Source organism: Orbicella franksi, chromosome 15 (genome assembly GCF_964199315.1).
Source record: "Orbicella franksi chromosome 15, jaOrbFran1.1, whole genome shotgun sequence".
Taxonomy (NCBI): Eukaryota; Metazoa; Cnidaria; class Anthozoa; order Scleractinia; family Merulinidae; genus Orbicella; species Orbicella franksi.
The window spans coordinates 14,024,940-14,050,688 of NC_138159.1; the positions used below are offsets into that span (position 1 = coordinate 14,024,940).

At 38.8% G+C, this 25,749-nt stretch overlaps 3 protein-coding genes across 3 annotated transcripts in view; 1 reads left to right on the plus strand and 2 right to left on the minus strand.

The window, feature by feature from the left end:
• The window catches only part of LOC145470029 (uncharacterized), a 399,370-nt gene that overhangs the window by 264,227 nt on the left and 109,394 nt on the right, over positions 1-25,749 (plus strand). Inside the window, exons 2-6 of the mRNA XM_081453866.1 lie at positions 18,799-18,874; positions 19,004-19,034; positions 20,556-20,693; positions 22,670-22,810; positions 24,825-24,962. Coding sequence (XP_081309992.1) covers positions 18,803-18,874; positions 19,004-19,034; positions 20,556-20,693; positions 22,670-22,810; positions 24,825-24,962 — 520 coding nt within the window. The 5' untranslated portion in view covers positions 18,799-18,802. The remainder of the gene's footprint in view (positions 1-18,798; positions 18,875-19,003; positions 19,035-20,555; positions 20,694-22,669; positions 22,811-24,824; positions 24,963-25,749) is intronic.
• Positions 1-25,749, minus strand: part of LOC145470032 (uncharacterized) — a 168,685-nt gene that overhangs the window by 42,591 nt on the left and 100,345 nt on the right. Inside the window, exons 2-4 of the mRNA XM_081453867.1 lie at positions 9,618-9,693; positions 9,457-9,487; positions 8,505-8,642 (exon numbers count right to left, since the gene is read on the minus strand). Coding sequence (XP_081309993.1) covers positions 8,505-8,642; positions 9,457-9,487; positions 9,618-9,689 — 241 coding nt within the window. The 5' untranslated portion in view covers positions 9,690-9,693. The remainder of the gene's footprint in view (positions 1-8,504; positions 8,643-9,456; positions 9,488-9,617; positions 9,694-25,749) is intronic.
• On the minus strand, positions 2,821-4,655 carry LOC145470114 (uncharacterized). Its single transcript, XM_081453947.1, has one exon. The coding sequence runs from the start codon at positions 4,151-4,153 to the stop codon at positions 3,347-3,349; it is 807 nt and encodes a 268-aa protein (XP_081310073.1). The 5' UTR covers positions 4,154-4,655; the 3' UTR covers positions 2,821-3,346.

A 25,749-nucleotide genomic window follows, 5' to 3' on the forward strand; every position in this document is an offset into this window, starting at 1 on the left:
CCATTATTACCATACTGCATGAAAGAATTTGCTAGTCCCCGTACCAATGAGGAAGTCATTTTCAATAACATGCTGAGAAGTGCAAGAAACCCCATAGAATGTGCATTTGGGCGTCTGAAAGCAAGATGGCAGACTCTTAATAAAAGAATTGACTTAGGGTTGACATTTGTTCCAAACATAGTATATGCCTGTTTTGTGCTACATAACTTTTGTGAAAAGCATGGTGCCCAGTTGGAGGATGAGGCAGTAGCACGGCAGCTTGCAAATGAGAGGATGCAGCCCAATATTGCTCCTGACAGGCTTTATTCATTCAACACTGCTGAGGGAACAAGCACCAGGGACATTATTACTCTTTTTTATAGAGAGCACATTCCTCATTGATTACTAGCTTCTTTCTCCCTTCCGAGTTCCTAATTGGAATGTAATGTAATGCTATTAGGGAGGGGGATTTTTTTTTGGGGGGGGGAGGGGGGGGGCTTTGCCAGGTATCAGGCCATATGGTAAATGCAGCAATTTTGAGAACTGATGCATTTCAATGCTTAAAAGCAGTAACAGATTTGGGTTTCAATTTTTCATATACTCAATTTTACTTCCTTCATTGTTCTTTCATTCAATTTCAGCTCTGTTATTGCTCAATTATTAAATTTCAGTTCAATCAATTCAATTAGTTATTATTAATATTATGTTGTTTGATAATAATATAAATAATTTGTGATTGTCAAAAGTACAATACATTATTAAGGCGCTGTTACACGGTGCAATGTTTTCTAAGAATTTGGTTCTACTTTCCCAATGCATTGCAGCAACTCGTCTTGGGCATTACAGAGCATGTTATGCACTGCAATGGTTTGTGCAACTTGTCTCCCAATGCCATTACAAGACAAGTTTCAGAAAACATTGCCCCTTGTAATAGTGCCTTTAATCTCTGTGTTTCATCATGTATCTGACATAATTATGCTGATATATATTTTCAACAACTGGAACGTACTGTATACAAGATATTTGTGATAGTCAAAATTAAAATATATTATCAATCTCTGTGTGTCATCATGTATCTCACAATCTAAAACTTAATAAAATTATGCTGATACATCTTCAACTGGAACATTAATAAAATAATTGATTATCAAAATTTAAAAATATTATTAATCTGTGTATTGTCATGTATCTCACAATCTATTACAACTTGAGCTGCATAATTATGCTGATTGCATACATTCGTAATTGGAACATATAATGATTGTGACAGGGTTTTGCCTTTCACTGAATAATTTGCTTCACAGTGGATAGGAAACCATTGTCAAACACTCTAGTAAACTCAACAAAAAAAGTCATATGGTACAGAGTTTTCCTCATGATCTGCTGTTGTACATACTGCCATCATCCCCAAAGTCATACAAGGTCTGATTAGCTGCGCTTACAGCCCCATGAGTGGTTGGTAGTGATGACTGATTTCTGGTACTAGTGCTACTGGTGAATTGATGGTTATGTTGCACATAACCACTGTAATGGCCAGGATACATATTTGGCTGGGCTTGTGTTACTGGAAATGCAGGTCCTGGATGGTGAGGAGCAGGAGCTTGATTCTGGGATAAAGCCATATCTAACATCTGCATCCCAGCCGCAATGCCTTCCCCCAGAGAAGTAAGACATGTTGTCATCTTGGTAATAGAATCCTCTAGAGTTTTGTTTGATTTTTCGAACATTTCCATCATGCTCTTTTTCATTATAACATCTTCTTTTGCACTATTCATAAGGACTTGGTCCCTTTGTGCTTGTGAAAGTCTTTTTTCCATGTGTTTCCGTTTATTATCAACAAGTTTGGGGATCATTGATTGCGGTATTACATTCTTCCCATGCTCAGGCTCATTGTCATTTGACGTGGGGTCTGAAGGTGAAAACTGTAGTGTCAATAGATTATACAAATGATGTAACTAGAACAGTGAGCCATCATGGGTGCACTTTACTTTTCCAAGTAACCATAGTATGAAAACAGTTAGTTTCAATTGGGCCAATAAAATTTCAAGCACACGGGCTGAAAATTTCTGTCACAAAATGGCTGAAAAGTTGGGAAATTTGCAGCCTGTAGGCTTGATGGCTTGATTGAAACTATACCAGTTTTGATAGTAATATAAATATTTGAATAGATGTGCAAAAGAGGCCTGGAGGCGGGGGGGGGGGGGGGGTTAAGGGGTTAAAAGTGCGGACTGTGGTATCTCCACAGTCCACACATAAAAGCCAGAAAAAGCTGATCTGCTAGTGTCCAATCCAGCAACTTTGCTCTTCAAAATACAGTGATGAAATTGTTAGGCTTCTGGTATCAAGACTCAAATAGTCATGATAGAGCGGATTTCAGATGAGTGTCAGAAATAAAAGTCAGGCTTGTGTTTTGTCAGCGTTTCTATTGGTTGAGAGCAGAGTGTTCTGCATTTCAGCCAATCAAATTGTGGACTATAATAATAATAATAACAATAATAGATTTGTATAGCGCCATATCCATGGCTCATGGCGCTTTACAGTAAAAAATGTTATTAAAAATAAAATTTACATTAAAAATTTACATCAGTGATAAAAAATTACTAACAAATAAAATAGCTAAGCTGTAAAAATGAAAGTAAAACTAGGAATCATTAAAACCTTTAAATAAAAACTGACTAACTTAACTAAGTGGCTGACGAACTAACTAGCTAAACTATCTAATATACTAATTAACTAACTAACCAAAAGTCTAGTTATAAAATTTCTATCAAACCATGCAATGTTCTCCGTCATGACTAAACAACTGAAGGCTGGTTCTCACTGGAACGCAATTACAAGCGCAACATTTAAGCGCAAGACAAGTGTGAATCAAAACGACGCAAGTGCAAGTGCAACGTCTTGATTTCGTTGCGCTTCCATCTGCTCTTGCATTCTAGTGTGAACCACATAAAGGGAAATGTATGAGTTCAATATCCTTGTGCTTGCGTTGCAGTGAGAATTAACCAGCCTTCACGTTGCCTCATGATTAGTTTGTTGTTGAATTACTTCTGCTCCTGATAGGCTAGTGGTTGTGGTCTTGTACTTGCGTTTAGTTTTCGACACTCATCTGAAATCCGCTCTATCTACTATGAGCAGAGTTTAGAACTGCCTGGAAATCATAAGATGATAAGGGAGGGGATAGGGTGTCTTGATAAGATATGGCATGCATGAACAAGCAGAAGTAAGATCCTCAGAGACCTATTTGGGCAGGACTCTCATTTGACTTGCATCAGATATTGCAGGAGAGCAACGTCTATAATTACACCACTACCCCAAATCTGAAAAGGAGATTCAAAGTTTGTGTGTTTTGCAACATATTACACAGTATTTATTTTAAAAGCTTACCATCATGGTGACTGGTGTTGGGGGTAGAGCTACGGCTATGTGTATCAGAGGACTCGTTTAAGCTATCGCTTTCATTTGGGCCAAGTGAATCATCGTCGATTCCAAACGATAACGCAGTCGTGGCTGGTGATCCTCCCCAAATGTCTGTCAAAAAATCGTAATGCTCTTTCACAATGCGCCCGCTCCCGCTTCGTGAGCCTTTGTTAACGGCGTTGCGATAATCTTGCCTTAAAGCCTTGGTCTTTTCCTTGATTCTGGAACACCCACTCTTTATTAGCGCCTTTTCTGCCTCACTTTCCGAAATGTATTTGTTGTACTCTTCCTTGTTCATATTCTTGAGCTCTTTTTCTGGGAGAGTGACTTCCTCCGGACCAAAATCTAAAGGGTAATGACGAGCCATGCATTTTCGCACCGCAGCATACAAAGTAGCAAGATCTGCTTCAAAATCAATTCCTTTGAAGTCACAATTTGTCTTACAATCGTTTATGTACTTCAGAAGATCTTCCACTTTATCGTCCGTCCATGCAAACTTCTTAACATTCTTGCTTATTGCCTGCTTTTGCATTTTTTTACGTTTCTTGGTCGAAGCTTCATTTGAACACGTGCTAGTCTTCGCGGCTTCTTCTTCTTCACAGGCGAACGCTTGCTCTCCATGTCCGTCTTTGCCGCTTTCCAGTTGGTCGTTGAATTCTAACTGCTCCTCGTTTTGATCTTCCTCCTCGTATTCTAAGCTTTTCTGCAGCTGATAGCGGCGAAATAATTCACCTTTAGAAATGTTGTTCGTAGCCATGTTGAATTCTTACTGAATTTTCGCGCCTTTTACTTGGTGGTCAGCGGCCTTATCATAACAAGACATAGCCCTAACCCCCCGAGCCAGCCCTACCGTTCCGTTCTACATGGGCTTATGTCAACAAAATCAACCCTAGCCCCTAGGGGCACCCTACCTTCAAGGTAGAACGAACCGCATCAAACAAAAGAGAAGGGAAACCCTACTACATATGGTGACCCTATCCCCCCGAGGCACCCTCCTCCATGTAAACGGCCCCTTAGATATGATATACCTATAGCATAGCTCTTCCTTTAGAACCTTTTATTTGTTGAGAGATTCGTATACCAGAAGTGTTATGACCCTCTAAAATCATTTGAAATTTTACATGTAAATTAAACTGCGATAGTTGTATTTTTCAAACGGCCAAGAAGTAGACAAAACATATTTACTTCAAGATGACTTTTAGCTTAGAGGAATGATCAAAGTGTAAATTACAAACTGTGTGAATATGAAATCCGGGCAAGTTCCCTTCTTTCTGTACTGGCCTGTTGTAAATGTGCAATTTTGCAAAAATTCCATCGGCAATCTTGGTTGATTGAGCGGTATTTCAAACTTTCATAGATTTCACAAAAATGTGAAGTCCCTGGAACTTTGAAAGTATACTTCTGAAAATACTTCACCAAAAGAGTCTTTTTGACGCAATAAAAGAAAATCAGAATTTTCCGACCTGTCGTCGGATTCTCCATATTTTCAGGCAGTGGCTCTTAAATATTAGCAGCCGAAATTTTTGCATATGGTTTAATTTTAGAGTTGGCTCCTCTCCGTACTGAGTACGGAGAGGAGTTCGTTATGGGAGTTTCAAGACACATTAACACGGGTAAGGCACATTAACACTGATATATGTTCAGTTTTCAATTAGACTAGCTGCATCTTGTGACACTTTTGGATCCAGTTTTCTGTAACATTCTCGGCATCTTTTTCTTGCCCTAACCTTTCCACAATGCAATCCCAATGCAAGACCAATCAAAGCAAAGCTCATCAAACAAACAGTCAAACTGCTTTTTAAACCCCTTTTATTGCCGTACTACTTCTACAATTAGTTCTTCTTGCATGTGTTCAGTTAACATTAACCCAAGTATCTACTAAACTACAACTGAAACCGTTTTGCATGTCCAGGAAAGGAATCTGCATTCATTTTCGGCCGTTCAATTGATGTCCAACAGCAACATTCCCTGAGTTGGTTCCTTGTTGGCCAACATTGCCAGCGGTGGCCCCAAACGTCATCTGACGTTTGTAATACGGGATATACGGGTTCGGAATGGCTGGGATGTATGGCTCCGGGATTTCTGGAATGTATGGCTCCGGGATTTCTGGGATGTATGGTTCCGGAAGGTAAAGTGAGCGTGCCTCTGTTAAATGAAAAGCCATTTATTACAATCAGGAGCCATAATTGGGGACGGAGACCGTAAGCGCGCGCCATTTTTATCATCGGGGTTGTCCCCATGATATGGGACAATAATTCTATTTTTAGAACAAATTGCGCCATCGCCTGCGGCACACGCGCGTACATGCTGCGAGGATTTTTGCGGATGTCGCGCGGGGGAAATGGCGTCCGAAACTCCCGACATTTTCCATGTTTTTGGCCCAAAACTCATCGCGTTTACGTCTGCTGGAATTTTGCTTAAGTATTTTCGTCGTAAGCTGCTCCAGTTTGATTGAAGTAAGACAGTGTCGAATTTAGGTATGTTCCGCTTTAAGCTTAGATATATATCGCTGACCAAGTTGTGTTCCGACGGATGCTTCTTTTACATGAGCTGTACATTACCCCACTTTAAATTTCACATATGTTGAAGATTAACAGCTTTTCCATTACACAGCAAAAAACTAGCTAGGATATATTTAGATATAGCAGAGCTTCAGGACTTCATAGTTTCCTAGCTCCTCTTGCCACTCGCTTGCGAGGAATTTGCCAGTCTATCGCAAGCGAAAAGTAAAACAAAATTTGCTAGTTCGAGTTTCGCCTGAATTGTAAGCAATGCTTGATGTTTCATCAAGGCCCAATAACTTTACGTCCGTAGATACTGCTCAGTTTTATTCGTGTAAAAATCCAGTAAATTCTCTGTTGTCGATAAGCGAGAGCGCCCGCCAATGCGTGTTTTGTACATTCAGTAAACATCACAAATTGTACTTTCGCCGCACTTTCGTGTGAAAACGTACATCGAACTCAAACAATAACTCTATAGATTTTAAATATGTTTAAGATTGATAAATGTTTGAGAACATATTAAAAGCTAAGCTGAAAATATGCGAATAAAGCAACAATAATCAGCAAGGTATGAGATGTACGATGACGCTGTCTTTAATCAACTTCAAATAACGATTTCGATTTTGTTGATCGAGTTATCAAAACTCCTTGTCTATTTTCATTTTTGCAGTGTAAAACTTCACTATGCTTATGTTGAAGAGACACACATGATGTTAGTAGCCTTTTTGCGTTCGTGAAATTTGTTGCAGCATCTCAGCACAAACGATAACGAAAGAAATCTTTGTCAAGATTTGTTGACAACTGAAAACACCGACTCGGACTTGAAAGTGCACGAGCTGCACTATGCAAATGAGCTAATTGTACGCGTCAGACTTTCCTTTCAAAAACTTTTGCAAACTCACCAAACAAGCAGAAACAATAAGAAACCATCAAAACAGGTTTTGGTTATGGTTAACCATTGTCTGAGAAACTCACAAATTAACTCGATACCAGAGTAGAGAGTTTTCTTGCTATATTCTTAAGTCATAACAAACGAAAAAGCGTACGCGTAAGCTTACAACTAGCGCGAGCAGATCTTATTATCCATTCCCAGCGGGAGATTGTTTTCGACCCTGCAAAGCCCACCTTTTCTGTTAGCTCAGAGCATAAAACTACATATAAGCGCCCTGCGTCGTATTCCCTGCTTTATTCCGTGCCTTCGCTGAGTAAAATAGGCAAGATAATCTCTCAAGGTCTCTCAACTCTCACCATTTGATCACGCAACGTGACAACATCCACGCAAGAGCCCCCGACATGTGCGTGGATCCGCGCGGATATATGACGTCAGGATGGCGCAATTTGTTCTAACACTAGAAAACTTGTCCCATATCATAGGTGCGCGCGGATCCCAAGACTTACGGTCTCCGTCCCCGATTATGGCTCCTGTTACAATTGAACAGTAGCCCGTAGTTTTCTATAAACATAGGCGGCTTTTTGTATTTCGCGTACTAAGCAGACAAAACAAGAAGATTAATCATGAACATGACAACAGATCACAAACACTTTATGTGCACAGGAATAGTGGCCAAATAGCTTGACGAAAACTTATTGATTATACTGGTATTTACAAGTTTCAGTACCCCACCTAGTTCTCGTCGGCCGTTCCATTGATGTCCCACAGCAACATTCCCTGAGTTGGTTCCCTGTTGGCCAACATTGCCACCGGTGGCCCCAAACGTCATCTGACGTTTGCCAATATACGGGATATAAGGGGTGTATGGAAGGTACTGTGGGTCGTTCAGTCGTGTTTCTATGAAAAGGACATAATATAATTCACTAAAACCCGTAGTTCTCCTTATTATCGATAGGTTTATATACTACGCTTCTCAGATCGGGAAAAATGATTTTGTACGGACTTAGCAAGAAAGATATATGAAGAATTTTTTTTCCTTTTTTCCCTTGTTCGTTGAACGACACCAACTAAACGCTAATAAAGGTAAAAGTTGGCTCATTTTTTCTGTTCGAGTGTCGAAAGGATGTTTTGTGAAAAAATGAGACAGAACTCTCCGAATATGTTTGGAACTTACAAGACCCAAAGAAACCGTTCCTGATTAAATGGAAAATTCTCAAGAAATGTAATCCTTACAGCAACATTAGTTATAGTTGATGCTCCTCGATCGATTGAGTTGAGCGCTTTACGGAATACGTTCTACTCAAAAAAAGAATATATATATATATATATATTTAGTTTCTGATCCAAGGAAAAACAAATCGTCTTTTTCCTTTATGGTTAATTATTGCAATCAGGAGCTCCGCTTTTATGCTTGGCCGTGCGTCTGTTCAGTAATAGTGAGATTACAGAGGACATCAAAATGTGGTAAGAACAATAATGACACACTCAGCTATCGCCTGGTGTGCCACTTTGTGTGTGTGTGTGTGTGTGTTTTTTTTTTTTTGTTTGTTTTTTTTTTCCAAAAGCTGGGTATAAATCCCAAGACCGGAGCGGAGAAACCTTTTCATGCTGTATTGAGAGCCTACTAGAAGAAATTAAGTTATATATTCGGCAAGTTATACCTAGATTTATTATTGATATCTCGTACATTTGCATGTACAAGAAGCAAAACTAACCTCGTCGGCCATATCCGAGGTTAAACTGATGTCCGACAGCAACATTGCCTGAGTTGGTTCCTTGTTGGCCAACGTTACCACCAGTGTTGCCAAACGACATACCGCCACCGTAGTACTGTGGGTCGTTCAGTTGCGTTTCTGAAAGAAAAAAAAACATAGTACAATTGAACAAGAGAAGATCAAGGTAAAATAGTAAATCCTCCATGTAGGCCTTATACCCAAGGTTATCTCTAAATGTGATATCCAGTTCTTCTGCGTATATTACTCTCACGAACAGTGCACGGCCCAGGCAAACTTTCTCGAAAGCAACATTGCTACCGGTATGGCCAAACGACATATCATGTGGGTCGTTTAGCCAGGTTTCTAGAAAGAGAAAAGACATAATAGAACTAAGTAAAACCCGTAGTTCTCCTTATTTTCGATGGGTATTTACACTATTTTGGATGTCCGACGGCGACATTTCCAGCATTGGTTCACTGCATGTGGACCATAAGTGCCCGGGGTGTTGCCAAACGACATAAAACTTCGGTAGCCTTGCGAAATTTGATGGAACAAATGTTGTCATATCTATCTCTGTCGAGACTTGTCTTGTTAGCTTTAGATTATATAACATCGCACTAGCATCATAAATTGTATTCGAGCTTCATTAAATCGATAGTAACGAAAAAAGAAGTTGCGTAACAATTTTTTTTTCGATTTTGATGAGTTTCTCTATAATAATTCAATTTAGAACAAATCGGTCGCTTGCGTCTGGAACTGACAACACTAAACATGCTGTAAAAGGGCGATGGCGTCATCTTTTTTTCTGAACTCTTGTTGGCTCACCCACCATAAGGGTAAGCTCAGGAGCCGCTGACGAGAAGTCTAATTTGACAGTTCTCGCAAATAGAGATATTGAATCTGAAAATGCTAAAAAAAAAAAAAAAAAAAAAAAACCCACTTGTGCACTAACCAGGACCTTTGTCTTTGCCTTGATCGTCATCCTGTTAAATAACAACAACAAAAAAATATGTGTTTGCAAATTCTCCGCGAGACAATTCCATACTACAGATCTTGCCCTTGTAAGAAACCCGATAAATTTCACAGATATATAAAGATATTGTGCATGTTCACCTGAGCGTGTTTATCGAGAGGGAATGACGCCACCAAGGCCCAAGTTATTATGAAGAAAACAAAGCACTTCATATTCCTTGAAAAATAAACAAATGAAATATGCGGGTTAAATAGATTTGCTTATAGCGGAATTATTTTAAAGCGACATGAGACTGATTGGAAACCTAATTGTGACACTAAAGGCTGGTTTCCACTAGCGACGGGGTTGGAGTCATAGTCGCAGTTGGAGTCAAGAGTTAAGAGCGATTACGACCTAGTGAGAGTCGAAAATCGAAATCGTAAGCGGGGTCATAAGCTCGTCGTTTATGATCCAGTGAAAACTGGACTGCCGGAGTCGGAAGCAGAAGCTAAAGAGCCAACCAATCACAAGCCCCGGAATCGAACAATGTGATTAGTTTATTCTTAATTCTGCTTCCAGGAGAGACGACGCAAGAAATATATCGAAAACAACAATCAGAGATACAAGCAAATTTACACATTTTTAATCCAACATTTTTTAGTTTGCCACCTCCAATTTCAAACTTTTCTCAGGATGCCAAAATATAACGTAAATTGTTAGAAAGTTGACATAAAATCATAGTGGCGGAAGATACCAATTCTTTAGTGCTGTTTAAAGGGTTGGAAATATGAGGAATCCTATTAAAAATACTCTCATAGCAGTTTGAAATAACAGTGGCATTCCATGGACATTTACAAACTGGATTGTTTAGCTTACATAAACTAAACGAGGTAATAGTCTTAACTAGCATATTTTACTGTGAGTATTATGTTGTAATAGCGGAGCTCCGGCGGCCCGAAGGGCCGCCAAGCGGAGCCCCATACTCATATAGGAAGGAAAAGGAAACCCATGAGTTGATTTTCTCATGGTTATCGTGGCTAGCGGTATTGCTCGTGGGCGCGTACGCACGACGACGACGACGACGGCGGCGGCGGCGGAGTTGCCCAACATGGCGGCCATACTCCAAATAATAGGTTGACAGAGACATGCAGCCTTGGTTTACCGTGTACTTCCTTGATATTGAACATCCATGTTATGATCAATTGACACCTGTTAAATCAAGTTATCCACTGACCAGTATCACGTGACCACATCGCGGGCTCAAGTTTACAGCTCCTCGAGGTCACGTGTTTTTTGAAGTTGACCGCTGACCAAGTGCTGGTTATCGATTGGATCGCGGGCTCATATTGGGTTAGCTTGTTGTAAACAGGGCAGGATTGTTCGGAAGCCGGTTTATGCTAACCCAGGATTAAAGTTTATCGAAATATAACGTTTTCTTCTATACAAATGTTTTTTGCTGTTCTGTTTTGTGTATATGGTGATTATTAAAACTCAAAACAGAAGGCCAAACAATATACAGAAACCTCACCGCAAAGTTACAAAACTCAAAACAAAATTCTCCCTTTTTCTGGGTTAGCTTAATCGGGCTTTGAACAACCCGGCCCAAGAGCTACGCTTTTAGGCTGGCCTAAATCTATATATTTTTACTATTTTCCTCTTATTATTTTGTTTAGTTTTTCCTATTTATATAGTTTGTAACTTAATAAAATAACGTAATAAATTAAAAACAAAACAAAACAAACAAACAAACAAAAACGAAAACAAAACACAAAACACACACACATACAAAAGAAAAAAAGAAAAAAAACAATGGCACTCTCAAACGAAGCCCCAAAGCGGTCAACACATCAAAGTTTCTGAGAGAGTTAAATGAACAGACAATCATCAACGTCCGCGGGTTCACTCTGGACAAAAACCAAGCCTTCTTATACTCATCGCTTCCGCGCTCTCATCCGTGTAACGATATAACTATTTAGTAAAATATGCTTTCCTGATTCCTGAGGCCAAAGGTTTCCATATTAACATCATGTAACTAACTTGAAAAGAGAGCCATTTTTCATATAGATATTCTTTTTTTTTTTGGAAAGTCCAACAAACAGTTTTCTAAAATCTTGGCTGCATTATCCCCGTGATCTATCACAGTTCCGATACCGAAACGAATTCACGAGACGATTGTGTATCATGAGAATGTGGAAAAACTGTGAGGGAAACAAAGCATCAAACTGCACATCCTTCATTGAACTACGGTAATGAGTTTCCACAACCGCATGTACGTGAACACTGAAAGAAGATCTCTAATCCGCTATAGGGATTTGAACGGACTCGCCTCGAAAATAAGGTCGTATAAAATCGTTGCATTTCATTTGTCAACTGCAAGAGCTTTATCAATAACAAAAAATAAAGGGGTGAACAACTATTCAAACGTTTTCAATAAGGGGTATAGATATTGAGTTTCTTAGCAAATGGCTTCATTCCCACCTAGCTATCTGAGATATTTTAATCCTGGCAGCCTTATTATTCTACGAATAAAAACGCCCCGTTTTTTAAAACGGAAAATATTTCTTCCAGTTTACTAAGGTTGTTAAAGATGTAAAATCTACAAAAAAATAAAATAAATAAAATAAATAAATAAATAAATAACTTACTGCGTTAGAGTATCCTCTTCCGATATTGTCCTCTGAGATCAATCTTCTTCCGAGATCAGCAAAACCTTCCTAACAAGCTAGCTCTCTGTGGAGAACTGAGTTGAATGTTACCTGTGACTTTCCCTCCTTTTAAGAAGTTCTGAACATTAAACAAATACATCTAAAATTGACAGCTGTCAATTGAAAAATATTTTCATTGAAGTTCAGTTGACAGTATTGCCAGAACTTACTTGCACCTGTGAAGCTTGGTAACAGCCTATGCCCAACAACATTTGCCTAGGGCAGCCTTCTAAATATTTACTTAATGAAAAATTTCGCCGAGCGAAGAAAACTCTAAATTCCTTCTAAGAATATAAATGTCGAGAGCATTCAGGTGAATCAGAACTAATTCCCTAACCAACACACATTCTTGCAATCCCAAACCCAAGTTTAAGGCTAATTTTAAGCACAAAAATTACGACCTACAGACCACGCGTTTAAACAAAAGAGGACAAAGAGCTAAGCATTGAGTCAGATTTGTCAAGTGTTACTAAGGGAGTTACCCTTTTGGTTCAGTAATTTTCTTAATTCAACCTGCGACACAAATGTTATTGAAATTGCCCTTAATTGCTGTCCATTGTTTTGTGGTATTAGCCAGTTTTCATGTAATAATAGGTTGATTGACAGACATAGATGGAAAAATGTCATGAACTAATTGGCCTTTAAAAAACATCACTCTCCGTACAATGGTGACAATAAGTCCCGTTTCCAGTCTCTGAGCGACGTATCTTCCACCAAGGAATTTAATTATTTTTGTTTACTAAATCTGACGTTAAAAAGACATAAACTTGAGTTGTAAGGCTTGTGTGTTCGTTCAATGCTTAATAACTAAATCTTCCCACGATAAGGTATCACTATTGGTTGCCTAAAGTAACTACTTTCCATACTAGAATGTTTGGCTCTCGAGAGTAAAGTAAACTGGCATAAAGTTGTCCTCTTGAAACGACTACCTTCTGGTGCCATGGCAACAAAAGGGTTTTTTTCTTTCTTTAATAATGTATTTGGGGAAAAGAACACTTTTTCTACCAAAGAACCTAATTATTATTATTTGCAGTTTCTAAAGGACAAAAGTTCTCACAGTTGAGCTATGTATGCACACGCTCTTCTGTTGTTTAGTCATTACTTGTCACGTATAAGTAACGATAAGATATCACTATTGGTTACCTGAAATAACCTCTTTCCAACTAAGAATGGATCGGTCACTGAGACGAAACTCTAACTGAAACAAACTTTGCCTTTTGAAACACATTATATCCTTGTAATGGAGACAATAGCTGTTTGAAATCACCATTTCGGAAGTAACAACATATCGTTTACCAAAGAATTTAATTATTTTTATTTGAAGAAGCTGGCATTCACAATTGAGCTGTGAGTGTGACTCCAACGGGTAAGCAACGATAAGGAATCACTATTAGTTACCTGAAATAACTATACCTTCAGCTAAAAATGGATCGGTTCTTGGGGATACAAATGAAACTGGCAAGAAACTGGTCATTGGACGTATTTTGTTGTTTTTTTTTGCTGAGCAATGATTATAAGTAGCCATTTCGAGGGTAATAACATGTTTTTCCCCCGAGGAATTTAATTATTTCTTATTTGAAGAAGTTGGAAAGCCATAGAATTTAGCTGTTGAACATGAACAACTGTTAAAAATGGAATTGAAAGCTGTGTATTGGACAAGTATTTCCTGCGCCAGAACTGTCAAGATATCTGTTGCTGCCATTTGCTCCTATTATATGTCCTCTAGAGGGCTCCTATATTATTAAAAAAAATTTTCGTCGAGGTAGAGAAAGCAAAAATGTTTCTTTATGATACCAAGTTTGAGTGTCTGTAAAAGCAATCTAGACGATCTGTCTTGAAAAATAGATTACATTTATTTCTTGTGGGCTGCAAGACATTCATGTACCCATGGTAAAACAACAATGCGTTCGAAATGTTTGATCGGATCTTAGGGAACATTCTGTTCACCCGAGTGACGTCCAAATATTTAAGAAAATGCTTTGCCTGAGTGAAGTTAGTGCCTGATATAACAATTAAGTTGCTCACATCTTTCTCTCTGACTTTTTCCAATTTTATTATGGTTGCTATTAACGGTAACTGGACTTTGTGCTCCCTAATCATACTCGTATACTTGTATACTCCTCAGTGCTACCATATAATAGTTTCGGTAGGTGAGATGGCGCAGTGGTCAGAACGCAAACCTCCCACCAGTGTGGCCTGGTTTCGATTCCGGCTCGGTGCCATACGTGGGCTGAGTTTCTCAAATTTCCAAATTCCAATTTAAGCAGAATAGAGGACGCACATGAAAACCAGCCAAGGCTGATGTAGCTTCCTCTCTAGATATAGTAATTATATTGTTTCTTTGCTTATGTAAGTAACGCTTGGATATCACTGTTGGCTACGTGAAATGACCAGTGTCCAACAATCAACAGATTGGTTCCGTAAAATACATTACACATAGTAAAAAATTGACCATTGAAAACAATGATCTCTTGGGAAATGGTAACAACAGCCTAAACGAAAAATAGTGACTTATCATCGTGCGCCAAGGTGTTTAATTATTCCAAGTGAAAATCAAGGTGAGTGCCTTGACCTTCTCTTGATTTTTCTTATCAGCAGAAGCTAGAGAGGCGAAACTGAACTGTAACACAACGCTCAGGCCACAACTGGTAAAACTTGCATTGCTAATATAGGGGCCTCCATGGTCTACACATTTAGTTGTCGACAACTATTTGTTATCTACAACTAAATGTTATCGACAACTAATTGGGTCCGATGCGAGCATTTTACACATCAAAGTGTTAGTAGTCGAAAACTCAGTCAGGCCAGCGAGAGCTTGGGAACTAACGTTCACTACGCATGCTCAAAAAATTATGCGCAAGCTTAAATGTGTGTCATGTTTCGATAGTTGTCGACAATTTAACCAATGATTTCAAGACACGGAAAAAGCGTAGCTGTCGACAACTATTTCAGCAGTTTCCCTTTTCGAAAAGGGAAACTGCTTAGTTTTTGCTAACTAAATCTAAGCCGCGTATTACACTGTGACAAAACACGACAGCCATTTGAGAGCACGAGTGAAATGAGCCGCAGGCGAGTGTTTTCTACATTTTTGAGTTGACAGTTGACAGCTTCAATAATACTTGTAACTACACAGCTGTCAATTTCATGTTTAGCAGTTACAAAATTAGTAACATCTCAACTGTATGCCTTTCCAACTTCTTCAAAGAAGAAATGATTAAATTCCTTGGGGCACGACATGTTATTACCCTTGAAATGGCTATTTTAAACGGGTTCTTTTCATCATTGCACAGGAAAAATATATATGCCCAAATGCCAGTTTCTTGCCAGTTTCATTTGTATCTCCAAGAACCGATCCATTTTTTTTTTTAGCTAAAGGGACTTAATTCAGGTGACCAGTAGTGCCGATTCCGTATCGTTACTTACACATTGGAGATAATAAATAGACAACGGAAGAGCGAATGCAGTCAGCTTAATTGTGAATGCCTTTCCAACTTCGTTAAATAAGGATAATTAAATTCTTCGGTAAACGATATGTTGTTACTCCCGAAATGGTGATTTCAAACAGTTATTGTCTCCATTACAGAGCCCTAATGTGTTTCAAAAGGCAAAATTTGTTTTAGTTATTAATAGTTTCCTCTCAGTGACCGATGCATTCTTAGCTGGAGAAAGGCTATTTAAGGTAACCAATAGTGATATCTTATCGTTACTTACACGTGACAAGTTATGAGTTATGACTAAACAACAGAAGAGCGTGTGCATACACGGCTCAATTGTGAGAACTTTCGTCCTTCAGAAACTGTAAAGAAAAATAATTAGATTCTTTGGTAGAAAAAGTGTTCTTATCCCCAAATACATTTAAAAAAAAAAACCTTTTGTTGCCATGGCACCAGAAAGTAGTTGTTTCAAGAGGACAACTTTATGCCAGTTTACTTTACTCTCAAGAACCAACATTCTAGTATGGAAAGTAGTTATTTTGGGTAACCAACAGTGATACCTTATCGTGGGAAGATTTAGTTATTAAGCATTGGACGAACACACAAGCCTTACAACTCAAGTTTATGTCTTTTTATCGTCAGATTTAGCAAACAAAAATAATTAAATTCCTTGGTGGAAGATACGTCGTTCAGAGATTGGAAACGGGACTTATTGTCACCATTGTACGGGAAGTGATATTTTTCGAAGGCCAATTCGGTCATGCCAGTTTTCCGTGTATTTCTGTCAATCAATCTATTATTAGATGGAACCTGGCTAATACCACAAAACAATGGGCAAAAATTAAGGGTGGTTTTTCAATAAGAGAATTACTGAACCGAAATGGCGACTCCCTTAGTAACACTTGACAAATCTGACCCACTGGGTAGTTTTTTGTCCTCTTTTGTTTAAAAGCGTGGTGTGTCGGTCGTAATTTTTGTCCATAACATAAGCCTTAAACTTGGGTCTGGGAATGCAAAAACACTTTTTGGTTAGGAAATTAGTTTTGATTCACCTTAAGGCTCTCAAAATTTCTATTCTTATAGGGATTTTTAGAGTTTTTCTCGCTCGACAAAATTTTTCATTAAGTGAATATTTAGAAGGCTACCCTAGGCAAATGTTATTGGGCATGCGCTGTTCCCAAGCTTCACAGGTGTCAAGCAACTCCTGGCATTTGTCAACTGAACTTCAATGAAAATGTTTTCCAATTTACGGCTGTCAATTTCAGATGTATTGGTTCAATGTTCAGAACTTCTTAAAAGGAGGCGAAGTCAAAGGTAGCATTCAATTCAGTTCTACACAGAGAGCTAGCCTGTTAGGAAGGTTTTGCTGATCTTGGAAGAAGGTTGGTCTCAGAGGACAATATCAAAAGAGAAGACTCGAGCGCAGTAAGTTTTTTTTGCCGTTGTTGTTGTTGTTGATTTTACATCGTTAACAACGTTAGTAGACTGGAAGAAATATTTTCCGTTTTAAAGACGCGGCTTTTTGTTTCATTGAACAATAATGAGGCGGCCGGGCTTAAAATGTCCCACCTGGCTAAATCGGAGTGAAACCATTTACTAAGAAACACAATATCCAAAACCCTTGTTGAAAACTTGTGAATAGCTTTTCACCCTTGGATTTTCTGTTATTGATAAAGCTCTTGCAATTGACCAATGAAAGGCGAGGGTTTTATACCACCAAATTTTCCAGGCGAGTCCGGCCAAATCCCTATGGCAGATCAGAAATCTTCTTTCAGTGTTCACGTACATGCAGTTGTGAAAACTCATTACCGTATTTCAATGAAGGATGTGCAATTTGATGCTTTGTTTCGCTTACAGTTTTTCCACATTCTCATGGTATACACGTGTTTCGCGAATTCGTTTCGGTGTCGGAAGTGAGGTAAAAGATAGGCCGAAAACTTCTCATCGTGGTAATGCAGCCAAGATTTTAGAAAACTGTTTGTTGGACTTTGAAAGAAAAAACAACAGAATTAAAAAAAAAAAAAGGCTCTCTTTTCAAGTCAGTTATATGATGTTAATGTGGAAACATTTGTTCACAGGAATCACCAAAGAAGATATTGTTAATTATAGTTCACCACTAAATTTTCTCCGATTGCTATTGGTTTAAATCGATCACGTGACGTGATAGCGTTCGTCCGCGGAGAGACACTATCAGCTCATAGTGCCTGTCCGCGGAAAATACCCGGATGGATAGTACTCGTCCGTGAAACTTTTTCTGTAAACAAGCGGGCTTATAGAAAATAAACAATTTAAATTGTATTAAGTGGGTTTTTGTCGGTTTTCTTTTTCAAATTTTACATTTGGCTTTCACGGCTTTCATCTGAAAAACTTGAAAATAATCAATATGATTTTTGAACTAGCGCGCGGAAGAAAATTTAGTGGTGAACAATAAACACAATAGAGTGTTTATGTCTCGGAACTATCGGTCTGATAGTTGCCCCTTGGAAATTTGATGTTCTTAAAACTAGCATATTTGCCCTCGAAGCTTCGCTTCTCGGGCAAATCTCTGTTTTAAGAACATCAAATTTCCGCGGGGTAACTATCAGCCGATAGTTCCTCGACAGAAACACTCTATTGTTTAAATAGATGTATCGTTACACGGATAAGGGCGCGGAAGCGATGATTATAGGAACGCTTTTTTCGTCGAGAGTTAACTCGGACACATTGATGGGGAATTATTACCTTCTTCTATTATGATATTTAAGTCAATTTTCAATTAATTGGCAGTTCTGAGAAAAGTATGAAGTCGAAAGTGGTAGACAAAAATTGGTGGAGTAAAGATGAGAGATGTGTAAATTTGCTTGTAGCTCTGATTTTTGTTTTCCATTAATTTCTTGCGTCGTCTGTCCTGGAAGCAAAAGAATAAACCAATCCCAGTGTTCGATTCTTGAGCTTGTGAATGATTGGTTCTTCCGCTTCTGCTTCCGACATTCGACAGTCTATAGTTTTCACTGGAAAATAGGCGACTTTCATTAGGTTGTAAGCGCTCTTAACCTATTACTCCAACTACGACTATGACTCCAACCCCGTCGCTAGTGAAAACCAGCCTCTGGTGTCACAATGAGCTTGCAAATCAGTCTCGTGTCGCTTTAAAATAACTCCGCTTTAGAGAACTTTATTTAACCTGAATATTTCATTTGTTGTTGTTGTTTTTTTTTTTCAAGGAATATGAAGTGCTGTGTTTTCTTCATGATAACTTGGGCCTTAGTGGCGTCGTTCCCTCTCGATAAACACGCTCAGGTAAACATGCACAATATCTTTATATCTGTGTAATTTATCGCGTTTTTTACAAGGGCAACATCTGTAGTAAGGAATTGTTTCGCGGAGAATTATCACACATATTTTTTTGTTGTTGTTCTTGTTTAACAGGATGAAGATCAAGGCAAAGACAAAGGTCCTGGTTGGTGCACGAGTCGTTTTTTCTTTTCCTTTTTTCTTTTCTTTTTTTTTTTTTTTTTTTTGTTAGCAGTTTTAATTTCAATATCACTATTTGCGAGAACTGTTATAATTAGACTTTTTGTTAGCGGCTCGTGAGCTTACCCTTATGGTGGGTGAGACAACAAGAGCTCAGAAAAAAAGATGACGCCATCGCCCTTTTACAGCATCTTTAGTGTTGTCAGTTCCAGACGTAAGCAACCGATTTGTTTTAAATTGAATTATTATAGAGAAACTGATCAAAATCGAAAAAAAATTGTTACACAACTCACTTTTTCGTTACTATCGATTTAATGAAGCTCGAGTACAATTTCTGATGTTAGTGCGATGTTATATAATCCAAAGCTAATATATAGATTTAGGCCAGCCTAAAAGCGTAGCTCCTGGGCCGGGTTGTTCAAAGCCCGATTAGGCTAACCCAGAAAAAGGTAGAATTTTGATTTGAGTTTTGTAACTTTGCGGTGAGGTTTCTGTGTATTGTTTGGCCTTCTGTTTTGAGTTTTAATAATCACCATATACGCAAAACAAAACAGCAAAACACATTTGTATAGAAGAAAAAGTTATAATTCGATTAACTTTTAATCCTGGGTTAGCATAAACTGGCTTCCGAGCAATCCTGCCCTGTTTCCAACAAGCTAACCCAATATGAGCCCGCGATCCAATCGATAACCAGCGCTCGGTCAGCGGTCAACTTCATGAAAACACGTGACCTCGAGGAGCTGTAAACCTGAGCCCGCGATATGGTCACGTGATACTGGTCAGCGGATACCTTGTATTGACAGGTGTCAATTAATCATAACATGGATGTCCAATGTCAAGGAAGCACACGGTAAACCAAGGCTGCATGTCTCTGTCAACCTATTGTTTGGAGTATAGCCGCCATGTTGGGCAACTCCGCTGTCGCCGTCGTCGTCGTGCGTACGCGCCCACGAGCAATACCGCTAGCCATGGTAACCATGAGAAAATCAACTCATGGGTTTCCTTTTCTTTCCCATATGAGTATGGGGCTCCGCTTGGCGGCCCTTCGGGCCGCCGGAGCTCCGCTATTAAACAAGGGAAGTCTCGACAGAGATAGATATGATAACATTTGTTCCATCAAATTTCGCAAGGCTGCCGAAGTTATATGTCGTTTGGCAACACCCCGGGCACTTATGGTCAACATTCAGTGAAACAATGCTGGAAATGTCGCCGTCGGACATCAAAAATAGTGTAAATACCCACCGATAATAACGAGAGCTACGGGTTTTACTTAGTTCTATTATGTCTTTTCTTTTTCTAGAAAGACGACTAAACGAGCCACATGATATGTAGTTTGGCCATACCGGTAGCAATGTTGTTTTCGAGAAAGTTTGCCTGGGCCGTGCACTGTTCGTAAGGGTAATATACGGAGAAGAACTGGTTATCACATTTTAGGCCAACATGGGGGATTTACTATTTTACCTTGATCTTCTCTTGTTCAATTGTACTATGTTTTTTTTTCTTTCAGAAACGCGACTGAACGATCCACAGTACTACGGTGGCGGTATGTCGTTTGGCAACACTGGTGGTAACGTTGGCCAACAAGGAACCAACTCAGGGAATGTTGCTGTTGGACATCAGTTGAACCTCGGATATGGCCGACGAGGTTAGTTCTGCTTCTTTTGCATGCAAATGTACGAGATATTAATGATAAATCTAGGTATAACTTACCGAATATATAACTTAATTTCTTTTAGTAAGCTCCCAATACAGCATGAAAAGGTTTCTCCGCTCTGGTCTTGGGATTTATACCCAGCTTTAAAACAAAAAAAAACAAACAAAAAAACACAGACACACAAAAAAAGTGGCACACGAGGCGATAGCTGAGTGTGTCATTATTGTTCTTACCACATTTTGATGTCTTCTGTAATCTCATTATTACTGAACAGACACACGGCAACATGGAATCTATTTATTTCATAATATATACATTTAGCGAGGCCTAAAAGCATAGCTCCTGATTGCAATAATTAACCAAAAAGGAGAAAGATGATTTGTTTTTCTTTTATATATATATATATATATATATATATATATATATATATATATAAATTGTAAGCAATGTAATTGTTCAGCGTGCGGTTTAACTAATTTTGCAAGTTAAATTTTAACAAACTATTCCCAATAAGCGTAACCAGGTTTGTGGAAATTAAACCCGCAATATACATATGTAACAGTTTTACTATTTGTTTGATGGGCTTTGCTTTGATTGGTCTTGCATTGGTATTGCATTGTGGGAAGGTTAGGACAAGAAAAAGATGCCGAGAATGTTACAGAAAAGTGGATCCAAAAGTATCAAAAGATCCAGCTAGTCTTATTGAAAACGGAATTTATACCAGTGTTGATGTGCCTTAAAAAGTCCCATAACGAGCACCTTTCCGTACCGAGTATCAACCAACTCAAAAATTAAACCAAACGCAAAAATCTCGGCTGCTAATATTTAACATCCTCCCGACACCCCTCACTACTTTTAATCCCTGTCACATTATTCCTCCTTAAAATTTCGTTTTTTTTTTTTTAAGGACACGTGCGCATTTTCTAATAACCTAGCAAGCTTTTTGCACAGGCCTTTGATTATTTGCACCTTTCTAAGTATCAGTACTGATATAAATAATGGTAAGGAGGCTGACTGAAATAAACTCGGGCTTCCGTAGGAAAGCCCGAGTCTTAAAGTGCCAGCGTTTTGGTCGCCAAAAGGGGGGTCATGGTCCCAGGCGTTCCAGGCGTTGACCATCGAAACTGGGGACGAAAAACGCGACATTGCTCGCTATTCGTGACAGAATGCAGTGCTTTGCGAAGAAAGTTTTGGCAAGAATCGCGCCTTATACGTTTATCTCACATACAAAGATGTCGATCGTTTTCAGAAAGGGTCGGCGCACGAATTATATTACTTGAGAGCCAGCCAGGTAAGCAAAGTTCACGCTTGAAACGTTCTCGTGAGATAACAACTGAGCCGATTGCGGTATGAGTTCAATCTACGAAAACAATGGCAAAAAATAGGCAGTCAATGACGGTATGTGGCTACTGCTGTTATTATTTAGAACATTGCAGTAAAACAAATCATATTGGAATAAGACGAGCTAAATACGAAAACGTTTTTGAACTCGTAGCTCATTAAAAACATGCGACTTGTTTCTTGCACCGCACATTTGTTTCTTGCATATGCACATTTGTTCCCTGAAATTTCGCAAGGCTGCCGAAGTTATATGTCGTTTGGCAACACCCCGGGCTCTTATGGTCAACATACAGTGAAACAGTGCTGGAAATGTCGCCGTCGGACATCAAAAAAAGTGTAAATACCCACCGATAATAACGAGAACTACGGGTTTTACTTAGTTCTATTATGTCTTTTCTTTTTCTAGAAAGACGACTAAACGACCCACATGATATGTCGTTTGGCCATACCGGTAGCAATGTTGTTTTCGAGAAAGTTTGCCTGGGCCGTGCACTATTCGCGAGAGTAACATACGCAGAAGAACTGGGTATCACATTTAGAGATAACCTTTGATATAAGGCCAACATGGGGGATTTACTATTGATCTTCTCTTGTTCAATTGTCTTATGTTTTTTTTTTTCTTTCAGAAACGCGACTGAACGATCCACAGTACTACGGTGGCAGTATGTCGTTTGGCAACACTGGTGGTAACGTTGGCCAACAAGGAACCAACTCAGGGAATGTTGCTGTCGGACATCAGTTTAACACCGGATATTATGGCCGACGAGGTTGGTTCTGCTTCTTGTACATGCAAATGTACGAGATATAAATAAAGATCCAGTTATAACTTACCGTAATATATAACTTAATTTCTTTTAGTAGGCTCCCAATACAGCATGAAAAGGTTTCCCTGCTCCGGTCTTGGGATTTATACGCAGTTTAAAAAAACAAAACCACAAAAAAAAAAAGTGGCACACGAGGCGATATCTGAGTGTGTCATTGTTGTTCTTACCACATTTTGATGTCTTCTGAAATCACATTATTACTGAACAGACGCACGGCAACATGGAATCTATTTATTTCACAATATATCGATTTAGCCAAGCGTAAAAGCGTAGCTCCTGATTGCAATAATTAACCATAAAGGAAAAATATGATTTGTTTTTCTTTTATCAGAAACTAAAAAAATATATATCAATTGTAAGCAATGTAATTGTTCAGCGTGTAATTTAACTAATTTTGCAAGTTAAATTCTAACAAACTATACCCATTAAGCGTACCCAGGTTTGTAGAAATTAAACACGCAATATACATATGTAACAGCTTTACTGTTTGTTTGATGAGCTTTCCTTTGATTGGTCTTGTATTGGTATTGCATTGTGGTAAGGTTAGGACAGGAAAAAGATGCCCAGAATGTTAAAGAAAACTGGATCCAAAAGTGTCAAAAGATCCAGCTAGTCTAATTGAAAACGGAATTTGTACTAGTTCTAATGTGCCTTAAAAATCCCATAACGAGCACCTCTCCGTACCGAGTATCAACCAACTCAAAAATTAAACAAAACGCAAAAATCTCGGCTGCTAATATTTAACATCCTCCCCACACCCCTCACTACTTTTAATCCCTATCACATTATTCCTCCTTAAAATTTCGTTTTTTTTTTTTAAGGACACGTGCGCACCTTCTAATAATCTAGCAAGCTTTTTGCACAGGCCTTTGATTATTTGCACCTTTCTAAGTATCAGTACTGATATAAATAATGGTAAGGAGCCTGACTGGAATAAACTGCGGTCTGTATAATCACCCGTACGATTCGCAAATCGGACAAATTAAATCCGGAAGTCTAATGTTTTTACTCGGGCTTCCGTAGGAAAGCCCGAGTCTTAAAATGCCAGCGTTTTGGTCGCCAAAAGGGGGGTCATGGTCCCAGGCGTTCCAGGCGTAGACCATCGAAACTGGGAGCGAAAAACGCGACATTGCTTGCTATTCGTGACAGAATGCAGTGCTTTGCGAAGAAAGTTTTGGCAAGAATCGCGCCTTATACGTTTATCTCACATACAAAGGTGTCGATCGTTTTCAGAAAGGGTCGGTTCACGAATTATATTGCTTGAAAGCCAGCCAGGTAAGCAAAGTTCACGCTCGAAACGTTCTCGTGAGATAACAACTGAGCCGATTGCGGTATGAGTTCAATCTACGAAAACAATGGCAAAAAATAGGCAGTCAATGACGGTATGTGGCTACTGCTGTTATTATTTAGAACATTGCAGTAAAACAAATCATATTGGAATAAGACGAGCTAAATACGAAAACGTTTTTGAACTCGTAGCTCATTAAAAACATGCGACTTGTTTCTTGCACCGCACATTTGTTTCTTGCATATGCACATTTGTTCCCTGAAATTTCGCAAGGCTGCCGAAGTTATATGTCGTTTGGCAACAGCCCGAGCACTTGTGGTCATCATGCAGTGAACCAATGCCGGGGATGTCGCCGTCGGACATCAAAAATAGTGTAAATACCCACCAATAATAACGAAAACTACGGGTTTTACTTAGTTCTATTATGTCTTTTCTTTTTCTAGAAAGACGACTAAACGACCCACATTATATGTCGTTTGGCCATACCGGTAGCAATGTTGTTTTCGAGAAAGTTTGCCTGGGTCGTCCACTGTTGGCGAGAGTAATTTACGCAGAAGAACTGGATATCACATTTAGAGATAACCTTGGGTATAAGGCCTACGTGGAGGATTTACTATTTTACCTTGATCTTCTCATGTTCAATTGTACTATGTTTCTTTTTTCTTTCAGAAACGCGACTGAACGATCCACAGTACTATGGTGGTGGTATGTCGTTTGGCAGCACTGCTGGTAACGTTGGCCAACAAGGAACCAACTCAGGCAATGTTGCTGTCGGACATCAGTTTAACCTCGGATATGGCCGACGAGGTTAGTTTTGCTTCTGGTACATGCAAATGTAGGAGATATAAATAATAAATCTAGGTATAACTTGCCGAATATATAACTTAATTTCTTCTAGTAGGCTCTCAATACAGCATGAAAAGGTTTCTCCGCTCCGGTCTTGGGATTTATACCCAGTTTTGAAAAAAGAAAAAAAAAAAAAAAAAAAAAAAAAGTGGCACACGAGGCGATAGCTGAGTGTGTCATTGTTGTTCTTAATTACCACATTTTGATGTCTGTAGTAATCTCATTACTACTGGACAGACGCACAGCAACATAGAAACTATTTGTTTCATAATATATAGATTTAGCCAGGCCTAAAAGCGGAGCTTCTGATTGCAATAATTAACCATAAAGGAAAAAGATGATTTGTTTTTCTTGTATCAGAAACAATTGTTAGGATGTAATTGTTCAGCGTGTGGTTTAACTATTTTTGCAAGTTAAATTTTAACAAACTATACCCAGTGAGCGTAACCAGGTTTGTAGAAATTAAACACGCAATATACATATGTCGTTGGCCGGCTGTGAGGTATCGGTACCGGTATCGGTCTTAGAGATTCTACCCGAGGCCGCAGGCCGCCGAGGTCAGCACTTTCAAGCCCGAGGTCACGGTTTTTCACTTTACCGACCGACCCTAATCCGGCAAATAACAATGTTTATTTATTTATTTATTTATTTATTTAGTTATTTATTTATTTAGTTATTTTTCTAGCGGTGAATTGGGTTACGAATGATTTTGTTTACGCAACTTTGTCATTGAATCGGCTTATGTACA

Coding starts and splice junctions, on each gene's coding strand:
- LOC145470114 (XM_081453947.1), bottom strand. CDS start 4,153: ATGGCTACGAACAACATTTCTAAAGGTGAATTATTTCGCCGCTATCAG.